Source organism: Myotis nattereri (assembly GCF_964212035.1).
Source record: "Myotis nattereri genome assembly, chromosome: 1".
Lineage (NCBI taxonomy): Eukaryota > Metazoa > Chordata > Mammalia > Chiroptera > Vespertilionidae > Myotis > Myotis nattereri.
Window position 1 is genome coordinate 85,956,559 of NC_138075.1, and position 20,396 is coordinate 85,976,954.

General features: G+C 40.3%; 1 protein-coding gene across 1 annotated transcript in view; it reads left to right on the forward strand.

Annotated features, from left to right (window-relative positions):
• The window catches only part of NUBPL (NUBP iron-sulfur cluster assembly factor, mitochondrial), a 228,652-nt gene that overhangs the window by 41,744 nt on the left and 166,512 nt on the right, over positions 1-20,396 (forward strand). Inside the window, exon 4 of the mRNA XM_081103156.1 lies at positions 12,639-12,729. Coding sequence (XP_080959282.1) covers positions 12,639-12,729 — 91 coding nt within the window. The remainder of the gene's footprint in view (positions 1-12,638; positions 12,730-20,396) is intronic.

The following is a 20,396-nucleotide window of genomic DNA, read 5'->3' on the forward strand; positions in this document are numbered from 1 at the left end:
TCACTACATTTATCGGCGGCTTCTAGACAGTTCTTAAGAGACCTTAAAAGTGTGGTTCTGAACTCAATATCCTCCACTGACAGTTTTGTCCTGTTTCTTTGTCTCCGCATTTTTTATGCTTTCTTGGTGCACCCCCTAGTGGTCTTTGTGTGCAGTCTTGTTGTAGTTAAGCCTTGATTGTTGTCGGCAATACCGGGGGTGATTTGACCTCCAGGCTAACTGGCTATGAGAGTCCGCTGTGTCTGCAGTGGGAGAGCTTCTGTGCTAGATCTCTAGGGCGGTGCTAATCTAGCGTTTGCCTGAGGCTATCCGGCAAATGGCTCTGCGCAGGGCTTGGGCGGGGCGGGTCCCCGGGGATCTACAGGGCGGGCTGGAGTGAGCAGTTATGGCTGCTCTCAGTTCCGTCCCTAGGGGCTCTGCCTCACAGAATCCCAGCAACCGCTGCAAACCTCGGAGAGAAAGCTGCCTTTGAGTTCCGACCAAAGCCAGACAGTCCCGCTTCTCCCGTTTGAGTCTGTGTCCCTAGAGACTCGCCCGGATCTGGAGCTCAGAGTCTGAAACTCCCTCCCGATTGAAATCAACAACCGCGCCCTCCGCCTCCAGCCGCTCCGAGTGCACTCCTCACTTGAGTATTTCACTTCAGCACTGCGCCTCCTCTGAGTCTGGGTATGATATTCTCTTGACTCCTAGTTGTAGAATTTCCACTCAGCCAGCCTTCCTGTGGTTCTGGATGATGTCTGTTCCGTCTTTTAGTTGTTTTTTGAAGTGGTTGTTCGAGGCAGCAATCTCCGGCGTTAACCTATGCCGCCATCTTGGTTTCTCCCAAATTATTGATTCCTACACTAGATTTTCTTTATTTTTTTTTTTAATCCTCACATAAGGATATGTTTTATTGATGCTTTTTTTTTTTTTTTTTTTTGAAGAGAGAGAGAGTGGAAAGGAGAGAGAGAGAGAATATTGATGTGAGAGAGAAACATTGATCAGTTGCCTCCTGTACACATGCCCTGACTGGGGATTGAACCTGCAACCTAGGTATGTGCCCTGACTGGGAATCAAACCCACAACCTTTTTGGTGTATGCTTCAACCAACTGAGCCACCAGGCCAGGGCTAGATTTTCTCTATAAAGTCCCATTTTTCAGGAGCTGGGATTAATAGAAAAATGATGACATTGGATTTTCTTGGGGAAAAATGGTGGTTAAGAAGGCTGCAAGGAAACTTATGACCCTTTCTTTAACACTGGAATATTTTAAACCATGTCTACATTTTATCTAATTTATAATCCTATAACTGAAAATGTTAGTGTAGAAGTAGAAATCACACAGTGGTAAAGCTTGCGAGGGGACCATAGGAATTGCATAGTAACCAATCCTGATACTCTACAGAGGAACAAATGGAGGTTTGTTCATTCATTCATCCATTTATTCATTTACGAAATATTTATTTCATGCTTGCTCTTTTATGTGCTTGGGGATATCCCTATCCTTTTGGAGTTTACAATGAATATAATAAACATCACAATTAAGTAATTTACCTAATATATTAGAAAGTGATACAAATGCTAGTAGTCTGGGATAATGGGGAGGGCAAGTGCTTGAAGGTGAGGGTGTGTTTGCAGTTTCAGATAGGGTAGGCCCTACTGAAAATATGACAGTTGAGCAGACTTGAAGATGAAGAGTAGTTTGTGTGACCAGATGAGGGAAAAGTGTGTCAGCAGGCAAAAGAAACAGTCAATTTTAAGGCTAATGTGTGGGAGGATGTCTAGCTTACTATTCAAGTAATAATAAAAAGACCAGTGACTTCTAGAGTAATAAGTGGACTGGAATCATAGGTTCTGAAAATTAACAGGGTTGGGAGGCAGGAGTGTGGGGAACTACATAGATTATGGGGTCTGGTGAATTGTTGTAAGGACTTTGGCTTTTACATGAGTGAAATGGGGGAGGGGTGGCAATGAAGGGTTTTTGAGCAGACATGATCTGACTTACATTTCAACCCAATCATTCTGACTGAACTGTTGAGAAGACATGCTGGGGTAAGGTTGCTAGATTTATAAAATGAAAATATCGGACACCTACTCAATTAAAATTGTATTTTAGATAAGCAATGAATTATTTTTTATATACATATAATATGTGACTGACTATTAACCCATATGGCAGAATGTTAACTACTTTTTTATAATTAAAACCCTCACAAATCTTCAGTTACTTTTGATTACTGTAGATTATTATTACCATGATCTTGCTGGTTCCAAGGCTTGGGCCCTTATAGCTAATTTTCATTTCTCTCTTTTCCATAGTACCTGTATTATTGTTTTTCACTTTGTGGTTATCTTATATGCTAGAGTGGTACAAATGCAGTTTGTCTTATACCTTAGAGTGGTACAAATGCAGTCTGTTGGACCCTCAACCCAGACCTATTGAATCAGAATTTCTTCAGATGGAGCAGAGTACAGTATCTCCATGACTGCCTACTGTTCTGGTTTTATCTACACTAGTGAACAAAACATACAAAAATCCTTACCCTAATAGAATTAACATTATAGTTGGGGAGATATAATGAACAAGATCAATAAGTAAATATAGAGTACGTTAAATATTGATGTAGGTGCAAAAAAAGAAAGAAAAAGCAGGAAGGGGAATAGGAAATATCCAGTGTAATGATGAGGGAGTTACAATTTTAGGTAGAATGACCATTGAAGGGCTCACTGTGTGGTGATGTTTGAATCAACACTTGAAGGAAGTGACAGAACCAGGGTCCTTGTGGGGAAAGAATTCTTGGCTGAAGGAACAGCAAGTATAAAAGCCCTGGCTTAGTGGTTGAGCATCAATCTATGAACCAGGAGGTCACGGTTTGATTCCCAGTCAGGGCACATGCCCGGTGAAGGGCGTGAAGGAGGCAGCTGATCAATGATTCTTTCTCATTGATGTTTCTTTTATTTTTTTATTTTTTAAAAATAAAATCTTTATTGTTGAAAGTATTACATATGTCCCCTTTTTTCTCCCATTGACCCCTTATAGCCTGCCCTGATGTTTCTATCTCTCTCTCCCTCTCCCTTCCTCTCTGAAATCCATAAAAATATATTAAAAAGAAATCTTTAAAAAAAAGTCCTAAGGCACGTGTGTATGCCTGGTGTGTTAAAACTGCAGGGGGAAGTGTGTCTGACAAGGAGTATAAAGGGAGAATATAGTAGGGGATGAGAAGAAAGAGATAACGGGGTGGTGATTGTTACCAGTTAGGCTTTATGATATGTTGGGGAGAGAGATGGATCCTAGGCCCAGTTGTGACATTACCTCTGGGCCTGTTTCTACATCATTAAAAAGTAGACAGAAGACTAAGATGATCTTGTAGGTTTCTTCCTGCTTTAAAATAGTCTTTGAAATCTGTTATTTACTTTTTATTTCTACTTTGTCAGGTCTTTTGCAAGCAATTAATTTATCATTTGAGATACTCTGTACTGTTCATGAGCTCATCTCTGTGCTTCATCCAGACAGGTAACTTTTTCCTTTATGTTGTCCTTGTTTCTCTTCTTTCTTGACTGAACTTGAAGATTTAGATAGTCCTTTGATAAAGAGTAGGAAGTTATTTTCTTATTGCTTTGTCTAACCAGTTCTTCTGACAATAGGATTCTTATTTAATCTTATCTAATAGAATTAAGAAACATGTTGTAACTTCTAAGAGATTGAAATTCTTCTGAATGGAAGCTTGATTAAAAGAGATGAAAAGAAAGATGAAGCTTGACAACTCTAAATCGAACAAATCTCAATTGCCAGCCCAAGATTAAATGGAATATAATGTGCAGAGATTCTGTTATGCCCAGATTTCAAGATCCCCAATAGATCATCAGGGAGCCTGCCGAGTCCAATGCAAAAGCAGATAGAGTCTTTATTCGAGCTAGCTCGGCTCCCCGACCACACTCACTGACGACCACACTCACCGACGCAGCCGCAAGTGGCAGAGAGAGAGAGGGCTCTGTGGGGAGTGGGGTTATATAGGGGGGTTGGAGTAAGGGGAGGAGAGAGGACTGTGGGCCCTGCCCATTGGCCAGGCGCAAGTTGGTGTCTTGTTACACAGGATGTGGTCGTATCTATGGCGCGCACTTCCCTTGATTATCATTGGTTAGTTTAAAGAAATCCTAGGTGTGGCTAGCAGAGGCTTGGGCTTCCGGGAAGAAGCTCCTTGCCGAGCACATGGCTGCCCAAAAATGGAGGATCCAGGGTAAGATGGAGAGCGTAGCCCTCGCCCTGGGGCAAGATGGAGGGCGTAGCCCTTGCCCTTTCAATTCATGGGATTCTTAAATAGATACTTCTAAGGAAAGGACAACCTTTAGGTAGGCCTTTGTCCTATATGAGTGTTTACTTACAAACAATGGGGTGGGACCACTGTATGATGTTGTTTTGATGGGTTCTATTAGCAGATGACATAGATAAAAGGAACTTGTCATGAAGCTTTATAATCTTCTTCAGTATAAATTCCGTTGGAAGAACAAAGTAATATCAAAACTGTTGTTGGTGCCTTTGAAATCTAACACACACAAAAATTGAATTTGTAGACTTTCAAATTGCAGCTTTCATGTAGTAGTAATGAAACAGTATAATCACTGAATAATTCTGCCACCTTTTACAGCTTTCACAGGGTATTATGAATATAAAGAAACAAATCCAAAAACATAAATAGCATCTTGGGGTTTGAGCTGTCTAGTTTTATGTCACTTGCTAGACTTTGAGTACTGCAGGGGAGTCAGAAAAAAGAGTATAATAGTAGATACCAATGTATTAGGTTAAGTTTTACGGTGACATTAAATATGGCAATTATAGTGCTTGCTTCGGCAGCACATATACTAAAATTGGAATGATACAGAGATTAGCATGGCCCCTGCGCAAGGATGACACGCAAATTCATGAAGCGTTCCATATTTTTAAAAATAAAAAATAAGAAAAAATATGGCAATTCGCCAAAACCGGTTTGGCTCAGTGGATAGAGCGTCGGCCTGCGGACTGAAAGGTCCCAGGTTCGATTCCGGTCAAGGGCATGTACCTGGGTTGCGGGCACATCCCCACTGGGGGATGTGCAGGAGGCAGCTGATCGATGTATCTCTCTCATCGATGTTTCTGACTCTCTATCCCTCTCCCTTCCTCTCTGTAAAAAATCAATAAAATATAAAAAAAAATATGGCAATTATATTTTACAATAGTAAGTTTATAGTTATTTTTACTCAAAATCATTTTCTTTATCTGTTGTGTATTTGGTGAGGCTTTTGCAGTGATTATTCTTTTGATTATACTTTAAAATCCTGTAATCTCCTTCACCACCCTCTATTCTTATGTGATAATGTATATTAGCAGCCATCTATGTATATGTAAAATTTACTTCTACTATAGCATATTTTAGGGTAGATCTTTAGTTTTGCCCTGAAATGAAAGATAAGAAAAATCCTAATTTGTACTTTTTAAAACTAAATATAATTATCTTAGGAGTAGTGAGTTGGAAAGGATTCATAAAACTTAGCTGGTTTGACACCCAGTTGCATATATTATTTATAGCCTCTACTTTGTTCTACAGTATAAAACTGTCTACAGCAAGCATGTCAAACTCAAAGGCTAACACGGGCCAAATAAATAAGGTTTAAGTTTATGTGGGCCGCAAAAAACAAAAGCTTCAGTTTCCATAGAAACTTAGGTTTATTTCAATAGAGACATGCTGAATACAGAGAGCTGACACAAATGAGTAATTGTTAACATAAAATAATAGAACATTTTAATAAAAATTAAACATTTTTTTTGAACATTAACTTACCATGCACTGAATAACTGCACAAATTATTACTAGTAAGCGTAACACAAATAAACTTATTTTTCTTGTTCTCCGAAAGCAAAATATTTTCTGTTGCTCACACCAAACAAGTCAGTACAAGACTAATGACGTGGCAATTGGCTGCTAAAATATTTGCTGCTAGTATTAGTGGGGAGAAATGGTGCTCCTGCATGTAAGGGAAATGAATGCAACGTGATTATAGTAATCAGTCATTAGCAAACATTGTAGTTAATTATTAATAATTACATATAACAGAATATTGTAAAAATTAAGTTATGAAATTTTAATTAAAACGTTTCTTACATACCGTTATATTGGCTGGGCCGCAAAAATATTCGTTGTAGGCCACATGCGGCCTGTGGGCTGCGAGTTTGACATCCGTGGTCTACAGTATAAAACTGAAAATTTAAATTGAAAGACTATTTATACACTTAAAATGGAAGTCTATTTAAAATAATGGAGTAAATTATGAAAAACAAATGAAAAGTTTATTTAGTATCTTTTGAATATTATTGAATTCTAGACTTGAAAATATGCGTAAGCTAACTTTCATAGCTACGGTAATTTTACTGGTTTAGTAGTTGTGCCAATTCAAAGAATAATATACGTTAATTAGTATAGACCTTAGTGTTTCTATTTAATGGACACCTATTTCATTTACAATATGTAAAATCCAAGCAGGACATGCTAACTTAGTTCCAGTGAAACAGCCTGAAAAGTGTCTTCATTACTTATTTATTTATTTTTTGTTAATCCTCACTTAAGGATATTTTTTCCATTCATTTTTTTTTAAGAGAAGTTAGAAGGGAGGGGGAAGAGAGACAAACATTGATGTGAGAGAGATACATCGATTACTTGCCTCCTGCATGTGCCCTGATGAGGGCAAGATCAAGCCTGCAACATAGGTACATGCTGAGGGCTGACACTCTAACCACTGAGCAAAACTGGATAGGGCCTCTATTATTTATTTATTTATTTATTTTTGATGATGAAAAGTACATTTATTTTTTAATGTATACATGTACACTGATAGTATGACAGAAAACTTTATGACTCCATTTGATATTATCAGTGGGACTTTTGCTGCCAAGAGAAACATAGAAATTTATTCCCTTTTCGTTAGTATCAGTGGGAAAAGCTAGAGAGGAGGTTTCATTTTTATTTTATTTTTTTACTTTCCTCATTGGTTCTTTTTTTTTAAATTAATAAATCTTTATTGTTCAGATTATTACAGATGTTCCTCTTTTTTCCCCCCATAGCTCCCTTCCACCTGGTTCCCACCCCACCCCATGCCCTTACCCCCCACCACTGTCCTCATCCATAGGTGTAAGATTTTTGTCCAATCTCTTCCCGCACCCCCCACACTCCCTTCCCCCCAAGAATTGTCAGTTCACTCCCTTTCTATGCCCCTGCTTCTATTATATTCACCAGTTTATTCTGACTTAATTTTTAGGTTCACTTGTTGATAGGTATTTGTTTGTTGTCACTTTATTGTTCATAGATTTTATCTTTACCTTTTTCTTCTTCTTCTTCTTCTTCTTCTTCTTCTTCTTCTTCTTCTTCTTCTTCTTTCTTCTTTCTTCTTCTTCTTCTTCAATATCCTTCAGCATTTCATATAATCCTGGTTTGGTGGTGATGAACTCCTTTAGCTTTTTCTTGTCTGTGAAGCTCTTTATCTGTCCTTCAATTCTAAATGATAGCTTTGCTGGGTAGAGTAATATTGGTTGTAGGTTCTTGCTATTCATCACTTTGAATATTTCTTGCCACTCCCTTCTGGCCTGCATAGTTTCTGTTGAGAAATCAGCTGACAGTCGTATGGGTACTCCCTTGTAGGTAACTAACTGTCTTTCTCTTGCTGCTTTTAAGATTCTCTCTTTGTCTTTAGCCCTTGGCATTATAATTATGATGTGTCTAGGTGTGGTCCTCTTTGGATTCCTCTTGTTTGGGGTTCTCTGCGCTTCCTGGACTTGTACGTTTATTTCTTTCATCAGGTAGGGGAAGTTTTCTGTCATGATTTCTTCAAATAGGTTTTCAATATATTGCTTTCTCTCTTCTTCTGGCACCCGATAATTCGGATGTTGGTACGTTTGAAGTTGTCCCAGAGGCTCCTTACACTGTCTTCATATTTTTGGAATCTTTTTTTGTTTTGCTTTTCCAGATGGGTGTTTTTTGCTTCTTCATATTTCAAATCTTTGACTTGATTCTTGGGATCCTCTTGTCTGCTGTTGGATCTCTGTATATTATTCTTTATTTCAGTCAGTTTATGTTTAATTTCTGACTGGTCCTTTTCCATTTTTTTGGCATTCTCATTAAGATCCTTGAAGGTCTCTCTAAGTTCCTCAGAGGTTCGTAGAAAATTCTTGAGTAATCTTATAACTGTGGTTTTGAACTCTATGTCCTCCATTAGTTTGCTTTCCTCCATTTCTTTCATTTGTGACATGTTTCTTTGTCTTTGCATTTTTGGCTGACTGCGAGGACCCACTGGTCTATAAGAAGAACTGCTGTGCTGGAGACACCATTATGGGGCAGGACTTGCTTCAGTGCAGCTTTGGTGCTCACTGAGCCTGCCTCTTGAGTGTGTCCCTTATGGATGTGAGGAGTTGAAATCTGGTATCTGACGAGGGGTACCCTGGCTCCTGGATCTCCAAGTCAACCACTGTGTGAGTCCACCCAGCAGGAGCTACAGCGATATCAGCAGGTTTCTCTTCTTTGTTTGGAATTTGGAAATTTTGGAGCTCTCTAACCCAGCTGCAGTTAGATTAGGCTTTAAAAGCCGAGGTGATTCCTTTGCACTGCTGAGCACAGCTTGGGAGAGGATGCAAATTAAGTGGGGCGGGGTCTCAGAAAATCACCAGGGCGGAGCGACTGTCCTCAGCATGTCTGCAACTCCTGGCGTCTCCGGGACTCCGCGTCTCTGCAGTCCTACGCCCCCACAGCAACAATGATCCCTGCAAGCAGCTCTGCGAGAAAGCCCCCCTCGCTTTCCAAACAGCTGCGAGACAGTCCAGTTTCTCCCCGTAGGAGTCTGGGACCTCAGAATCTCGCCTTCAACGAGCTCAGTGCGTTCGAGAGCTTGTATCCCCTTCCGATTGAAAAAAACCTCGCACCTAGGTGCAGCCCCCTCGCGCGCGCCTTCGTACCTCTGTTCTTGGTGCCTCTGCACCTCCTACCTGGTCTCAATGTGCTTCTTTCTTTCCTTCTAGTTGTAGAACTTCCACTCGGCCAGCTTTCCCGTGGTTCTGGATGATAGCTGTTTTGTCTTATAGTTGTAATTTCAGTGTTGTTGTGGGAGGCAGCACGCACAGGTTTATACCTTATGCCGCCATCTTGGTTCTCCCGGGTCTTTATTATTTTTAAAAACTAGCCAATTAAGGATGAGAAGGCAAATTTTTACTGAGATAGCTTCTCTGAAACCAAGAGATCTCCATTTCTTCCTGCTCTTGTCTCTCTCTACCAAAATTACATTGTTGAGTGATTCAGTAACTGGGTCATGAGAAAGTATTCTCTAAATTAATGTCAGCAAACTATGACCTATGGATCAAATCTTGCCTGTATGTAAAATTTTATTTGAATACAGCTATGCTCATTAATTTACATTTTACCTATGGCTGTTGTGGTGGAATAATGATAGTGTTGAGTAGTTGTGGATCAAATGATCACAAAGCCTAAAATATTTACTATTATTTACTCTTTTAGGGAAAAGTGCTGACTCCTGCTCTATCTCTTAAGTCTTTTGTAGTCAGATCATGTTAAAGTTCTGGTGGAGATTTGAGGTTAGTATTTTTGTGTTGTTTCCCATGTGCTCCATTCTAAGAAAGAAAACTGTTTTTTAAAAAAAATTCATTTTAGGTTGTTAGTGCCCAGCTTTCTTATCCATAAGTAGGTATAATACCACCTATGAGAAATTAATGAGAAATGTAAAGTTCTTAGGCATCCAGAGAGAATTCAAGCAATGGGGAGATGTAATCAGGGAAGTCTAAGTGTTTATTTGGGTGATTTAGGATGGCATGTTTTTAGAGATTCTGATTTTACACAGAGCTGACTATAATGGCCTAGTTTATCCAGGATTTTAATATAACATTGCTTAAAAAAAAAAAAATATATATATATATATATATATATATATAACATTGCTTATTAACTTTCCTCCATGTTTTTCTTCCTTCCTCCTTCCCTGCCTTTACCCCTCTCTTTCTTTGTCTTCTCTTTCCTCTCTTCCTCCTGGTCTTCATAACTTCTTCTGTCTTTCTGTTTTTTAATCTTTACCTGAGAATACGTTTTTTTTTAATTTTTTTTTTTTTAGAAAGAGAGAGAGAGAGAGAAAGGGGGGAGAATGAGAGAGAAACATTGATGTAAGAGAGAAACTTCGATCAGTTGTCTCCTGTACATGTCCGCACAGGCGATTGAACCTGTAACCTAGTTAGGTGTCCTGACCGGAATAGACCCCACAACCTTTTGCTGTGCAGTACAATGCTCCAAGAAGCTGAGCCACCCAGCCAGGGCTCCTCTCTTTCGTTTTTGGTGTATGTAAGCATTGCTATTAAGTTAAGGTCACTGGGTAGCTACTCTAGGGGGAGTATGCAGAGAACCTAACATAGAAGAATCTCCCTTATTCTTAGTTCCATTCTCTAGGAAGCAGAGGAACGTTAAAAATCTTGTAATCTCCTTCACCACCCTCTATTCTTATTAGCAGCCATCTACATATATTTAAAATTTACTTCTACTATAGCAAATTTTAGGGTAGCTCTTCAGTTTTGCCCTGAACCATGATGCCTAAGGGTTCAATTTAGTCAGGCATGGTTTTCTTCTAGAAGATTGGATAGATTATTCCTAATGTTTTGAAAGAAATTTGAAGATCTAGTGATGATAAAATTGAGCCTACCAGTCTTATATTGCAAACACCTCTTAGTTGTTTTCTTGTTTCATGAAAACATAAACTTAAAAAGCTGTTATTTTACTTGATAGGTATTTTTAGGAGATCAATTTGAAACCTGGGACTTAGCCCTTTCTAGTTATTATAAAACCATCAGTAATATAAGAGAGCAAGGAAAAAGAATCTTAGAACATGTTTTGTTTTAATCATCTTTTATTATTATTTTGTGGTAGTTTTAGTTTTTGTAGGTATCAGGAGAAAAGATATGGAAAAGAGGTGAATTCTAGGATGAAAGGTATAACAGTAGACTCTTCTGTTTTAATTCAACTAAATTCTTTTGTTTGTGGTTTCAAAAGGAGTTAAAGTGGGTCAGAATTTGTCATTGAATGTTTCTACCATTTGAAAACTAATGAAACTCATTAAGCCTAAATTTTATATTCTATCATTCTATTAAAGGTAAGTGTCCTTCCTGTTGTCTCATCTATAATAATAAAAGCATAATAGGCAAATTGACTGAATGGCCAAACAGCCATCCGGACGACCATGCTATGACACGCACTAGTGCCAGGCCAGCCAAGGCAGGTGCAGTGCAATTAGTTGGGGGCCCCGCCATTGCCCCATGATTGCCCTGCAGAGGGAGGCCCAGGCCACTGGCTGGCGGGGTGATCAATCAGGGGGCTCCACAATTGCCCCAAGAGGGAGGCCCAGGCCACCTGACTGGCAGTGCTGCTGCAGGTGGGCGGGGCCTCCCTCTGAGGGGCAATGGATCGCAGGGCTCTAGACTGTGAGAGGGAGCAGGCTGGGCTGAGGGACAACCCCCCCCCCCCTTACAGTGTACGAATTTCGTGCACTGGGCCTCTAGTTTATTTTATAAGAAGCTGAGATTTTGGTAGAGGTAGATATTAATTCCTAGTCTTTTAGTCTGTGAGTCACACAGGGACATTGAATGGTTTTCTTAGAACTGCATTTGAGTCAGTATAAAGTTAGGGTTATAAATGTTGAATGTACTTTATTTTGTGTATTTATAGGAACCAGACAGTAAGATTTAAAAAGTGAATTTGTGCCTGGAAATAGCTAGATAATATGGAAGATGAGGATTATTTAATTAAAAAAATTTCTACTTGAGAAGTTAAGAGAGATACAGAGAGAGAGTGAGGAGAATGTAAGTCTTGTTGAAACATAACTCAAAGGCATATAGTTTGCTAGTCCATGAGAAAAACCAGTAACAGATTGATTTAATTTATCAAAGGAGAAAGGAGTGGGGAGAAGAAAAAAAGGCATATTTAGGAATAGTGAATTTTGTTTTCCTTTCTTTGGCTAAGCTGCTGATTAGCTGGCAGCAAGTGAAGAGAACAATTAGGATATTCTACCCTTAAGCAGCTGGATGGGTCATCAAAGAAAACAGTTTTAGTTGTTTATGACTCTCCAGAAGACCTTGAGTGTTTAACTGTGACTTACACCTGTGTCTTTGTATTATGTCTACCACTATCCTCTTTAGCATTTCCATGCCAGATCTGCATCAGAATTTCTCACTTGCTTTAATTATGATCATGTTTCTGTGATTTCTTTTGTAATTTTTGTATTCTTTGGTGTGTTAGATGGCCTTTCCAAAAAGTTAATGCTATATCTTCCTGGGGTATTGTTGGCCATTTAAATTCCTTTAACATTGTGTGCATGTAATTTGTTAAATTCTTAGATCAGAAAGTCTCAGTCTGTTTGAGACTCTATGGGAAATGTGAGCTATGCAGTGGATTTCTCTGATGAGTTCTCCAGTAAGCCAACAAAATGTATTTATTCAAAGCAATTTATACTCTTTTACCTTACTGTTGCTTTGAAATTCAGGTCATGAATTTGGAATATTTTGTAAATTGTCTTTTCTATAGTTAGATTTACTGTTATGTGCTTTATCATTGATGAAGAATGGGAATAATGATAAATTCTGTTTTCTTACAGTCAAAGGAGATTGGTTTGTTAGATGTAGATGTGTATGGCCCATCAATTCCAAAGATGATGAATCTGAAAGGAAATCCAGAATTATCACAGAGTAAGTAAAAAGAGATAAATAGTATGGTAATAGTTACACTTTTATTTATATTTAGTACCTGCTGTGTACTAAATTAAAGTCAGGCATTTTACTATGTACTATGTACACTCGGTGTAGTATAGTAATTCTGAAATGAGATATGGAGCTAGGCTGCCTGGGTTTGAATTCCACCTCTGTCACTTACTGTGTAGGTTTGAAGGTTTGGGTGAATTGTTTTTTGTGTTTTTTTTTTTTTTTTGATGGGTTTTGTTTTCTTTCTTTTTTTAAAACTTTTTATTATAAGTCTTTTCCATAACATTTCTAAGGCAAACATTTTTTTCCCCTTTACTGATTAAGATATTACAAATGTGTCCTTATCCCCCCAATGTCCCCTCATACCCCCAATTCTGCCCTCACCCTCAGCCCCTGTTGTCCACATCCATTGCTTATGCTTATATGCATGCATACAAGTCCTTTGGTTGATCTCTCCCCCTCACTCCCACCCTCCCCTACCTTCTCTCTGAGTTTTAAGCATCTGATCAATGCTTCTCTGTCTCTACATCTGTTTTTGTTCATCGGTTTATGTTGTTCATTATAATCCACAAATGAGTGAGATCATGTGATATTTATCTTTCTCTGACTGGCTTATTTCACTTAGCATAATGCTCTCCAGTTCCATCCATGCTGTTGCAAATGGTAGGAGTTCCTTCCTTTTTACAGCAGCATAGTATTCCATTGTGTAGATGTACCACAGTTTTCTAATCCACTCATCTGCTGATGGACACTTAGGCTGATTCCAAATCTCAGCTATTGTAAATTGTGCTGCTATGAACATAGGGATGCATATATCCTTTTGGGTGAATTGTTTAGCCTCTTTGTGCCTTAACCCTTGCCTACCCTCCCCATATATAAAATAGGGTTAACAATTGCTGTGAGTAATCACTCAGTTACAAAATTGCTGTAAGTATAATGCATTTAACAGTATGTGGCACATAATAAGTGATCAAAAGTTAGCTCATCACTATTGTCTCTTTAATTAAACTGGAGGCCCAGGGCACGAAATTCGTACATGGAGCGGGGAGGGGGGGGGGAGAGGGAGGTGGTTCCCTCAACCCAGCCTGCATCCTCTCCAATCTGGGATCCCTTGGGGGATGTCCGATTGCCGGTTTCGGCCCAATCTTGGGGATCAGGGCTAAACCGGCAGTCGGATATCCCTCTCACAATCCTGGACAGCTGGCTCCTAATCGCTCACCTGCCTGCCTGCCTGGTTGCCCCTAACTGCCTCTGCGTGCTGGCCTGATCGCCCCTAACTGCTCCCCCTGCCGGCCTGATTGCCCTTAACTGCTCCCCCTGCTGGCCTGGTCATCCCTTCATGCCCCATCTGCCGGCCTGGCTGCCCCTACCTGCCCCCCCCCCCCCACCGGCCTGGTCGCCCCTAACTGGTCCCCCCTCCAGCCTGGTCGCCTCTTATTGCCCCTCTGCTGGCCTAGTCACCCCCATCTTTCCCCCCACCCCTGCTGGCCTGGTCGCCCCATGCAGCCTGCTGTTCAGTCATTTGGTCGTCCCTCACTAACCCCCCTGCTGGCCTGGTCGCCCCACGCAGACTGCTGTTCAGTCATTTGGTCGTCCTTCACTAACCCCCCTGCTGGCTTGGTCATAGGCAGCCATTTTGTGAGGGCATGAGGGTTAATTTGCATATTACCTCTTTATTATATAGGCGGATGTGTGGATATATGGGAATATTTGAATAGAAAGTATCTTACTTAATAATAGACAGACATGTAAATTGACTGTACCTTTGTTATGCTAACCAGCCAATCAGGAGAGTATGCAAATTAACCCAACAAAGATGGTAGTTAATTTGCATATGTAGGTTCCAAGCGGCAGAGCGAAGCCTGATGGCCCTGGGGCCGGAGCAGCGAAGCCTGACAGCTCCGGCGCCGGCTTCAGCCGGAGCACGGCTAGAGCAAAGGCCTGGGTCCTGGGTGCCAGAGGCAAACCAGTGCCAGCAGCCAAGGGAAGGGAAGGCCTATTGCATGAATCTCTTCATGCAACAGGCCTCTAGTATAATATATTTGTGTTAGAAGAGATGAAAATTATTTTCTCTAATCAGATTTTCATCATATTTGTCTTAAAGTGTTTTTAAAAAACCCCCACTCAAAACATTAGTCATCAGTGCCATCAATAGGACAGAGTAATTTTTTTGAGTAAATCTTTAATATTTACTATTTTTGTGATTACATTTTCTCATAATGCTATCAAATATAAAGCTTTAAGAACAAGAAATGCTATAATTAAAAATGAAAAATTGGAATAACTAATAATTTTTCTTGAAAAATGGTTTTGTGAAATTAGTTTATTAAAGTTTATTTCTAATTATAATGAATATAAAATTGAATACCTTTTCTTTTATTGGGCTTTTTATTTTCCATAGATCTAGAACAAAATTACTGTATTTACTAAAGAGTATTTCCATGTGTTTTTTTTTCTCCTCAAAGTTATAGACATTGTCTATTCACGATGCTTTTATTTGAATTTTAGTTGTTGGAGTCAATTACAATGTTAAATTATGGATAATTATAAGACAATAAGGATTCTTCTTTTTTTAAAAATTTATTCTTTATTGATTAAAGTATTCCATATGTCTTCTTTTTCTCCCATTGACCTCTCCCCAACCACTCCCACCTCCCTTCCCCCCCAGCACATGTCCTCACCTCCCTATTGTCTGTATTTATTGGTTATGCTTATCTGCATGCATACAAGTCCTTTGGTTGATCTCTTACCCCCCACCCCCTACCCATCTTCCCCTGCCTTCCCTCTGAGGTTTGATGGTCTGTTAGATGCTTTTCTGTCTCTATTTTTGTTCATCAGTTTCTGTTGTTCATTATATTCTACAAATGAGTGAGATCATGCAATATTTATCTTTCTCCTGGCTTATTTTGCTTAGCATAATGCTCTCCATGTCCATCCATGCTGTTGTGAATGGTAAGAGTTCCTTTCTTTTTTTTTTAAATATATTTTTTATTGATTAAGATATTACATATGTGTCCTTATCCCCACGTTACCCCCCCCCCCCCCCCCCCCGCTCATGCCCTCACCCCCCCCCACCCACCCCCCTTTGTCCGTGTACATTGGTTAGGCCTATATGCTTGCATATAAGTCCTTTGGTTGATCTTTCCCCCTTACCCCCACCCTCCCCTACCTTCCCTCCAAGGCCCGACAGTTCAATCAATGCCTCTCCATCTCTGGATCAGTCCTTGTTCATCAGTTTATGTTGTTCATTATATTCCACAAATGAGTGAGATCATGTGGTATTTATCCGCTCTCCAGTTCCATCCATGCTGTGGCAAATGGTAAGAGTTCCTTTTTCTTCTTCCTCTTCTTAAAGACTACCTTTCAGCATTTCATATAATGCTAGTTTGGTGGTAATGAACTCCTTTAGCTTTTTCTTATCTGTGAAGCTCTTTATCTGACCTTCTATTCTGAATGATAGCTTTGTAGGTTCTTGGTATTCATCACTTTGAATATTTCTTGCCACTCTCTTCTGGCCTGCATGGTTTCTGTTGAGAAATCAGCTGACAGTCGTATGGGTACTCCCTTGTAGATAACTGACTATCTTTCTCTTGCTGCTTTTAAGATTCTCTCTTTGTCTTTTGCTCTTGGCATTTTAATTATGATGTGTCTTGGTGTGGTCCTCTTTGGGTTCCTTTTGTTTGGGGTTCTCTGCGCTTCCTGGACTTGTAAGTCTATTTCTTTCACCAGGTAGGGGAAGTTTTCTGTCATTATTTCTTCAAATAGGTTTTCAATATCTTGCTCTCTCTCTTCTTCTGGTATCCCTATAATTCTGATGTTGGTACGCTTGAAGTTGTCTCAGAGGCTCCTTACACTATCTTCATATTTTTGGAATCTTTTTTCTTTTTTGGTTGGGTATTTTTTGTTTCTTTGTATTTCAAATCTTTGACTTGATTCTTGGGATCCTCTTGTCTGCTGTTGGATCTCTGTATATTATTCTTTATTTCAGTCAGTGTATGCTTAATTTCTAGTTGGTTCTTTTTCATATCCTTGAGGGTCTCACTAGATTTCTTGAGGGTCTCACTAAATTTATCAGCGGTTTCCATAAAATTCTTGAAAAACCTTATAAACGTGGTTTTGAACTCTGTATCCAGTCATTTGCTTTCCTCCATTTCTGTCATTTGTGACCTGTTTCTTTGTGTCCGCATTTTTTATGCTTCTCTGTGTTGGTAGAGTGGTTCTGTGTGCTAGGTGTCCTGTAGGGCCCAGTGGCTCAGCCTCCCCCGTTACCTGAGGTGGACACTCTTGGTGCACACCCTTGTGGGCTTTGTGCACAGTCTTGTTGTAGTTATGCCTTGATTGTTGTAGGATCACTGGGAGGAGTTGACCTCCAGGCCAGTTGGCAGTGAGAATCAGCTGTGTCTGCAGTGGGAGAACTTCTGTGCTGAAGACACCCTTCTGGGGCAAGACTTGCTTCAGTGGGGCTTTGGTGCTCACTGAGTCCGCTCCCTGGGTGTGTCCCTTATGGATCTGAGGAGTTGTTGCCGGGGTCCAACCCCAGCGGGTCCAGGGGTCCCCAAAGGCGTAGACGGAGTCGGCGAAGAAGGAATGACACGGAGACAGCGTTCAGTTGATCAGCAGCCTAGCCAGGATCTCCAGCCAAGTTCTGGTCTCGATCTCCAGAGAGGTTCTGCTTAGGATCTCCAGCCAGGTTCTGTGTCCATGTTCTCTTGCTAGGTTCTCCAGGTTCTCCAGCCAGGTTCTGTAGCCATGTTCCCTCGCTAGGTTCTCCAGCCAGGTTCTGTCCAGGTTCTCCAGCCAGGTTCAGTCACCAGGTTCTAGTCAGGTTCTCTTGCCAATTTCTGTAGTCAGGTTTAGTCCAGGATCTTTTGCCATGTTCTCTCGCTAGGTTCTGTCTCTAGGTTCTGAGGCCAGTTTCTGTCCAGGATCTTTTGCCATGTTCTCTCCAGCGAAGTTCTTCTGTCCCTAGAGAACGTTCTGTGTAGGTTCTGTGCCTAGGTTCTGTCTCTCTCTCTGTCTCTTGCTGTCTTGTTACATCTGTATTTATACCAGTTGATTCAATCCTATCAATCTCTATTACAAAGGTTAGGGCGTTTCTTATCTCCATTCCAGGGAGTAAAGATTATGTAGCTTAAGCATGATTGTTCATAGTTAAAGTGATTAATTACCCGCCTGGCACTTAGTTAAGAGGTTTTATTCCCTCCCTAACTTCAGGGGAAAATCCCTACCTGGGGAAACAACCTTTCTCAGAGACCTTGGTTAAAACACATAGTGCCAAGAAGGTGAGCAAACATATTAAGAACAGTATGCCTTATATGCCAGGTCCCTTGAAACAGCAAGCATGGACCGGCTCCCGGCAAGTTGTAATCCGGATGGTCCCCCTCTGACCACTGGGTACACTGGCTCTTGGAGGTTACCCAGCAGGAGCTATGAAGAGAACTGCAGATTCCCCTTCCTTTTTTGGAGTTTGGAGGTGCCCTGATGAGGCCCAGCTGTGAAGCAATGCCAGCTGCTGTGGGGCCTTGGGCCTTCTCTTGGAAGTTCTGGGTCTGTGGCCCAGCTGCAGTTTGTTAGGTAATTTTCAGGTTGCAAAGGGCCAGGGCATTCATATGCAAAAGCCTCTGCTGCAGCCTGGGTGGGGTGGGGTCTCAGGGAATCAAAGGGTGGAGCAAGGAACTATGGCAGATTCTCAGCCCTGCCCTAAGGGGCCGTGCAAGTCTCAGTGTCCTGATAATTTAATTGCTGCAAGCACCTCTGAGGGAAAGCCGCCCTCGAGTTCCGAGTTCTGCCCGCTGCCAGACAGCCCAGTTTCTCCCCGTATGAGTCCTGGGTCCCCAGAGACTTCCTGGAACCGGAGTTCAGAGCAGTCGGGAGCTTGTGACTCCCTCCCGATTCAAAAAGACAGCCACGTCCTCAGGTACCAGCCCCTTTCCGAGCACTCTCAAGCCTCCCTACCTTTGCACTTTACTTCCGCAGCTCCTGACCCTCAATGTGCTTTTCTCTTTCCTTCTAGTTGTAGAATTTCCACTCCGCCAGCCTTCCTGTAAGTTCTGGATGATGTCTGTTATGTCTTTTTATTGTGTTTTGAAGTTGTTGTAGGAGGCAGCAATTTCGGTGTTTCCCTTTGCCGCCATCTTAGTTTCTCAAGAGTTCCTTTTTTACCGCAGTGTAGTATTCTACTACGCTGTGGTACAGCGTAGATGTACCACAGTTTTTCAATCCATTCATCTGCTGATGGGCACTTAGGCTGTTTCCAAATCTTAGCTATTATAAATTGTGTTGCTATGAACATAGGGGTGCATATATCCATTCTGATTTTTGGGATATATTTCTAAAAGTGGGATTACTGGGTCAAATGGGAGTTCCATTTTTAATTTTTTTGAGGAAACTCAAAAATATGTCTGATATTTTGCTGCCTGTGGATTCCTCTAAGATTTTTATGGTTTCCTGTCTTATGTTTAAGCCCTTTATCCATTTTGAGTTTATTTTTGTGTATGGTGTAAGTTGATGACCTAGTTTCATTTTTTTGTATGTATCTGTTCAATTTTCCCAACACCATTTATTGAAGAGACTGTCTTGACTACATTGTATGCTGTTGCCTCCTTTGTCAAATATTAATTGAGCATAATAGCTTGGGTTGATTTCTGGGTTCTCTGTTCTGTTCCATTGGTCAATATGTCTGTTTTTGCTAGTATGAGGCAGTTTTGAAAACAGTGGCTTTGTAATATAGCTTGATATCTGGTACTGAGATCTCTCCTACTTTGTTCTTTCTTAGGATTCCTGCGGCTATTCAGGGTCTTCTTTTATTCCATATGAATTTTGGGGGAGTTTGTTTTAGGTCTGTAAAATATGCCGTAGGTATTTTAATGGGGATTGCATTGAATCTGTAGATTGCTTTGGGTAGAGTTAGGATTCTTCTTCACATTTAAAGGAAACTTGAAGATCTAGTGATTACAAAATTGACCCTAGCAGTTGTATATTGTAAGACCCACTTAGTTGTTTTCTTGTTTCATGAACATATATATTTACTAAAGCTAAGCTATTCTAGTGTCTTTGTTCTTTGTCCTTTTAGTGGAATTCATACTTAGTTTGAAAATATGTGACATGAGCCAAGATGTCAAACTTTTCCAAAGAAATAGTAATGAATTTGCATACCTTAAGTGATAGACTCATTATGTCTGTTTCTTGATTAAAGTAATGTGAAAACTGGTACATACAGCACGTGAGTGATGGCAAAATGGAGCCCTTGGTGTCAGTCTTTTCTTAAGTATTAAGTTCAGTCTCTGCCAACATAAGTACTTGAAGTGAGCTTTAATTTCTCTCTTTCTGTTTTACTGAAGCTGTAATCTTAAATTTGATGTTTGCAAATTGGCTGCCATTACATAAGCTTTCTGGTATAGATGAGCTACTGGAAATCTGAAAAGCTTAAAAAGAATACTTTGTGTGTTGACAAGCTGATTTTAAGTCCCCCAAGAAACAAACTGAACTATTAAGGCATTCAATTAAAGCAGGGGTGGGAAATCTTTTTTCTACCAAGGGTCATTTGGATATTTATAAAATCATTTGCGGGCCATACACAATTATCAACTTAAAAATTAGCCTTCTATATTTGGTCAAACATTTAATTAACTCACCCCTAATGCCTTGGCAGAGTC